Source organism: Suricata suricatta, chromosome 12 (genome assembly GCF_006229205.1).
Source record: "Suricata suricatta isolate VVHF042 chromosome 12, meerkat_22Aug2017_6uvM2_HiC, whole genome shotgun sequence".
Taxonomy (NCBI): domain Eukaryota; kingdom Metazoa; phylum Chordata; class Mammalia; order Carnivora; family Herpestidae; genus Suricata; species Suricata suricatta.
This window is the reverse complement of record NC_043711.1, coordinates 4574651-4580868: the sequence shown is the minus strand read 5'-3', so window position 1 is coordinate 4580868 and position 6218 is coordinate 4574651. Positions and strand designations below refer to the sequence as shown.

Here is a 6218-nt window from a genome sequence, read left to right as displayed (position 1 = left end):
CCTCCTGCACAGCACTCAACCATCTGTAATGATGTGTCTACTGGGGAGCCCACTGGTTCGTGTGTGGCTCCCCTGCTAGATGGGGAGCACGGTGGGGATTGGGTTCTGGCGTCTGGTTCTCGCCCACCATCTTATCCACAGCGCCAGCAACAACTGCTGAGTGAATGAATACTGAAGAGTGTGGCCCACCTAGGGAGACACTGAGGAGAGACTCGCCCCTGCCTTGACCTGCTGACCCTACAGGGGACAGGACAGCACTGGGGGACACACTGGTGATACTATCCTTGTTTCCTGCTTCTTGTTCTAGGGGGGCTTCCGGGAGAATGAGGAGAAGGATGTATCCCTCACAGCCTTTGTTCTCATTGCGCTCCAAGAGTCTAAAGATTTTTGCAGTGATCAGGTCAACGTAAGTGTCCGCCACCCTCTCCTTCTCCCCTCCCCAGGCACACCCATCTGGAAGGTGAGATGTGCATTCGGGTGATTCCCAGTCCTCCCAGTGCAAATGCAGCCACCACAGTGGCCATAAGACCCAGAATGCCATAATAATTCCCAGCATGTTTTGAGTGTTAACTAAGATGCTCATCTAAGACCTGTAGATATTGAGTCCTATAATCCTTGTAAGAACCCAAGAGGTAGGTATTCTTATTATCCCCAGGCTACAGAAGAGAAAACTGAGACACAAGGAGATCAAAACTGGGTGCCTTCTGCCTGCTTTACCCTGTCCAGAGACTTTCAGCCAATTTCAATAAAAATCCCCCAGCCAGCTTCCCCATCACTGCTACATGATCAGTGCATTGTACCTTGCTGCTTCCCTGAAGAAAAGGCACAACCCAGACCCAAGAGCACATCAAGACTATTTTCTTAGTTTGGGAGACCATTTAGGAAGATTTTGAAGGGGCCCATGACCCCAAAAAGGAAAGGATTACAAATATTGGCTCATGGCCGACTCTCTTTCCTCTGGTTTTGGTTCTGAGACAGAGAAGCTTAGGAATCAAGCTCCTGAGAGTCACTGTGCTTGCTCCCTCTGCTTCGTCCTGCGGTTTGAGAATGGTTTGTTTGACCTTCAGCTTGTGAAGTTGGGGACCCCAGGGTCTTACCTTCAGCTAGCTGCCCCTCCCTTCAATGGACTCAAGATAGAGGGGAGGGGATTGTTACCTTTAAGGCCGGAGAGGGACACAGCCCATTCCGGGTCCAATAATTCCTCTCTCCCTGCCACCCAGCCTGCCTGGCAGAACTTGGCTGCCTTCTTTGGGGAAATAGGCAGACCAAAGCCAGAGCTTTCAGATTCCAGGGGAGGATTCTGATTGGCCTTCCTAGGGTCAGGTGATCATGCTTGGGCCAATCCGCTGAGGCCGGGAAGTAGGTCTCACTGGGAAATATGCTTCCTTGCTGTCCGGATGAGTGAAAGACAGAAGTTTCTGCAAAAGTCACGTGTAGACGGAGGACAGGCAGCTGGGTGGTGAAAGAATTAGTTTCTGCTACTAGGCAACATTTTCTTCTACAAAATGTCAATATTATACCTGAGTGCAGCATAGGCTGTAGAACCAGATTGTTGGGATGCAGATCAAGAGTGTGCTGGGATCAGTCTGTGAAAGCCAACTGTTAAATTTCCGCTCACATGCTAGTTGTTAAACATAATCATTCATTTCAATCATATTATGTAAATTCCATTAGACTAAGCATTTAGCAAAAAAGCAAAAGTAGTAAATACTCAAAACTCATCACTTCCTAACTCATCACTTTTATTACTTTCCTTCATTATGTATGATGAATCTATTCATCACAAGGTTATTTATGTACTGATATGGTGGAAATTCTGTCTAAAACTGTACTATTGCCTACGTCCTCCCAACTGTGCATTCACTGTCTCAATAGAGGTAGTGTGAAATTTGCCATGGTAATATTTACACCAAGAAATTTCTCAAACACTACATATTATGTCTTCCTCCATCCCTCATCCCTCTGGGTCTCAATATTGCCATCTCTGCAGGGGAGATGTTGAGAAAATAATGCCAACCCAAGAGGATCCTGAAGTTCAATGATTCTCTGTGTGACTGCCCAATAGCAAGTGTTAGTTATGAAGCTGGTGATTGGATAAATGGTATTCCCAGTGGGTGCAGAAGCTGGCTCATACTAGCTCATGAGTGCCTGTCTGCAACATCTATTCTCCACTCCATGTTCAGGGCCATTACGCTGGTGGCTTGAATTAGCCATAGTGGGAGCATTTACACCACAGTAATTGGAGTCAATAAACCAGACTTCCGCCCCCATACAGTGGAGAGCTAGTTAACCTATTACCAGTACACCACTGGCTATATAAACTGTCTCAGGCACGTCAAGTTCACCGTGTCTAAGATGTCTGGAAAATCCAAAAAAAGAAAAAAGAAAAAAATCCAAAACAAATATATCCCACGGACTAAAACAATTGTGGTACCCAAGAAGTGGCATTTGTGTGATCCTTACCAGCTCTCTGTGGCAGAAGTATCCACCTCACCAGAGAACCCAATTCTCTTTCTTACAGAGCCTGCAGCGCAGCATTGATAAGGCAGGAGATTACCTTGAAGCCCACTACAGGAACCTCAGGAGACCATATTCTGTGGCCATTGCTGGCTACGCCCTGGCCCAATCAGGCAGGCTGGAGAATGACCTCCTTGAAAAGTTTCTGAGCACAGCCAAAGGTGAGGGGCAGCCTGGTGAGGTAAAGAGGAATGCATGGTCAGGGTGGGGGTGGTCATCTTGAGCTGGCATGTGTGGCTCTAAGCTGTGCTGGGATGGGCAGCTTCAAGTTGAGCTGGAGTAAGTTGTGCTAAGTCCTTCTTGGGGAATGGCTCTGAGGTGTGAGAAGTCCTCCTTGTGAGCTACCCAAGAAGGTAGCAGCATTCATACAAGTGTATGTTGAGCCCTTGCTATGACACAGGAGAAAGAATGGGCTCTGATGTCAGAGAGATTCAAATTCAAACCCCCCTCTGCCACATTCTCACTGTGTGCCTTTGTGTCACTGTCCCTCCCTGGATCTCCTCTGAAGATGATTTACATCATAGGTGGTTGAGAAGATTGAAGGAGTAATGTAGGGAGAAGGTCTAGCATAGAGTGAGGGCTCTGTCACTGATGTTATCATCATTATCTCAAGGGTAATTAGGATTAGATAAGATAATGCCATAGGGAATTTAGCACAGTGCCTAGCACATAGGAGCACTTAATCCTTGGGTCAGCTAAATATACTGCATCAGGGTTGCATGACTACTGATGTAACATATGTCAAGTAACACATAGACTCAGGTGGTTTAGCACAATGGAAGTTTGACATTGCTGGACAGCTCTCCTCCAGACAGTCATGCAGGGATCCTGGCCACTTTCTTTTCATGGTGCTGCCATCCTGGGGTCCTTGGGTTCCACTCCATCTAAGCAGAAGGGGAAACAGTCAGGTGAATTGTGCAAGGGAGGTAGACCAGGCACGGAAGGGGCCCCTAACACTGCTAGTGTCCATTCCATCATTCAGAGCTCAGTCATGTAGCCATACATGCCTGCAAAGTCATGTTAGAGATGTAGCCCAAATATGTGCCCAGGAAAAGGAGGGAACAAGTTTGCTTTAATGTTCATTAAGTTTTCAAGGGAGGGCATGAGCAGGGGAGGGGCAGACAGAGAGGGAGACCAAGGATCCAAAGCTTGTTCTGTGCTTTGGGTCCTCAGCAGCAGACAGTCTGACATGGGGCTCAATATCATGAACCTTGAGATCATGACCTGAGCCAAAGATGGACACTCAACGGACTGAGCCATCCAGGCACCCCAGAGGAGGGAATGCTTTTTGTGACAATCTCTGCCATAAGAGCTTTCTTGAGCACTGGGGACATCACAGTGACTACAGCACAGCTCCTGCCATCAGGGCTCACACGCCAGTTGAGGAAAGGAATGAGTTAATAGGTTGCTACAGAGCATCATAGGGCTGGGACAGGACAGCACAGGATGTTTTGAGAGAGAGAGGGAGGGCCTCGCCCACTCTTGGAGTGCCATTGAAGCTGCATTGTACAGGATGGGGTTAACCAGGAATAGATGGAGAAAAGGTGCTCCAAGTAGAGGATATAGAATTTGAAAAGGCCCAGGAAGTAAGAATGAGCATGGAAAGTTTATGGATTCTCCTGTAGATCAGTGGGGCTACAGATGAGAATTGAAATGGAGGAGTGAAGGTTAGTGAAAGAAGAGAGTGTGGCAGGAGCCAGCAGAGTGAGGGCCTTGGATGTCAGTCAGGACATGTGAACACCAAGAAGTCTAGCGTGAGTCTTTTTCTGAATTTTCTCTGAGCCATCTCCTCGCTGGGCAGCACAGTGAGTATGGGGGATGGGGGTTCTCTCTGCAGAAAGGACAAGGTGGGAGGAGCCTGGTAAGAAGCTCTACAGTGTGGAGGCCACATCCTATGCCCTCTTGGCCCTGCTGGTGCTCAAAGACTTTGACTCTGTACGTCCCGTCGTGAGCTGGCTCAATGAGCAGAGATACTATGGAGGCGGCTATGGCTCCACCCAGGCAAGTGGCCCCATGTCCCCCAGGCACCTGCATGCCTGCCTCCCACTGGACTTCCAGAGAAGACGCTAAGTCCAAGACGGGCAGCCCTTCTGTCCACCAGCTCGAATGGCTGGAGTGGATTTTTAGTTGTGAATCCACTATGGACTCTAGACTATATTCAGAATGCCTAAACTGTGTTCTGAGCCTCCCAATATCTAGACCATATTCTCAGTTCCTCCAAGGCTCCCAGTATTAGCCCCTATCTTCCTGCAGGTTCTAGACCATGTTTCAGTTCCACCCAGTGCCCACTGTTAGTTCATATTACTATGGGTTCTAGACCATGGGTTCTTGGCTATTCTAGGACATCATCCAAGCTTCTCTGACCCTGTTGGTGAGTTCTAGAACATGGTTTTACTAACCTCAGGTTCCAGATTGACCCCTTTCCTTCTGGCAAGCTGTGAGTCACATTCTCAGTGTCTCTTTTGGATTCTAGATCATATGGTCAGTTTCTCTAGGCTCAACTTCATTCCTTTTTTTTACAAATGGGTTCCAAACACATTCCCAGTGACTCTGAACCCTTGTCTTAGACTCTCCTCTGGATGGGACTGGGCCATATTCTCAGTGTTGCTAGAGTTTCATTCTTATGCCTGCAATTCCTGGTGCATTCTAGACCCTGTCTCAGGTGGCCAAGTTCTTGTCTAAGCCTCTGTCTCTTGTTCTCAGTGTCTAAAAACCCCAAATCTTATCCTTACCCTCTCGGGGGTGGGAGTTCCTAGGCTATAGTCTCAGTACCTGTCTCCCTCGGGCATGAGTCTCTTTCTTCCCTAGTGGGTTCTAACCATTTTCTCAGTCTCCTGGCTCATTCTCATTCTTTCTCATGGGTTCTAGGCCACCTTCATGGTGTTCCAAGCCTTGGCCCAATACCAGAAGGATGTCCCTGACCACAAGGACCTGAACCTGGATATATCCATTGACCTACCTAGCCGCAGCTCTGCCATCAAGCACACCATCCTCTGGGAGTCTGCTAGCCTCCAGCGGTCAGCAGAGGTACAGCTGCCTAGCCAACCCCATGCTGTCACCCTCCACACCAGCCAGGGTTTCCTAGAGGCAAGAGATATGGCAGATGACTGTTGCAGCCAGGGAGAGGCTTAGTTCCCACCACCATCTCTCCTCTCTCCTTCCTCCCTGCAGACCAAGAAAAATGAGGATTTTGTAGTGACAGCTCAAGGAAAAGGACAAGGCACCTTGTCGGTAAGGAACAGAAGCACACACCAGCTTGGCCCACCTTCTCTCAGCCCCTCTGGCTCAGAGGAACTGTCTTCTTCTCAAGTAGAGTGGGCTGACACTTCATTGCTCTGCTATCTCACCAGGTGGTGACAACGTACCATGCCAAGCTCAAGGCCAAACAGACCTGCAAGAAGTTTGACCTCAGGGTGGCTATCCGACGAGCTCCTGAAGACGGTAAAGAAGTGAAGACCCTACATGTCACCCTCCCCCACCTCATTCCATGTCTGTCCCCCTCCCTGAATGGGGACCCAGGGACACACCCCCTCCCATTTTTCTGTCTCTGTGCTTCTAGTCAAGAGGCCTCAGGATGCCCTGAACACCATGATCCTTGACATCTGCACCAGGTAAGTGATGGATCACTGGGGGTCATTCCTCTGTCTATAGTGGACTCCTCACAAATAACATCTGTGGTACCTAATCCACTTAAGAGTGCA

General features: G+C 48.6%; 1 protein-coding gene across 1 annotated transcript in view; it reads left to right on the top strand.

Annotated features, from left to right (window-relative positions):
• LOC115273442 (complement C3 alpha chain-like) overlaps window positions 1-6218 on the top strand; it is a 12337-nt gene that overhangs the window by 1741 nt on the left and 4378 nt on the right. The window contains exons 4-10 of the mRNA XM_029916483.1: window positions 308-406; window positions 2522-2678; window positions 4355-4518; window positions 5386-5544; window positions 5689-5748; window positions 5868-5958; window positions 6077-6128. Coding sequence (XP_029772343.1) covers window positions 308-406; window positions 2522-2678; window positions 4355-4518; window positions 5386-5544; window positions 5689-5748; window positions 5868-5958; window positions 6077-6128 — 782 coding nt within the window. The remainder of the gene's footprint in view (window positions 1-307; window positions 407-2521; window positions 2679-4354; window positions 4519-5385; window positions 5545-5688; window positions 5749-5867; window positions 5959-6076; window positions 6129-6218) is intronic.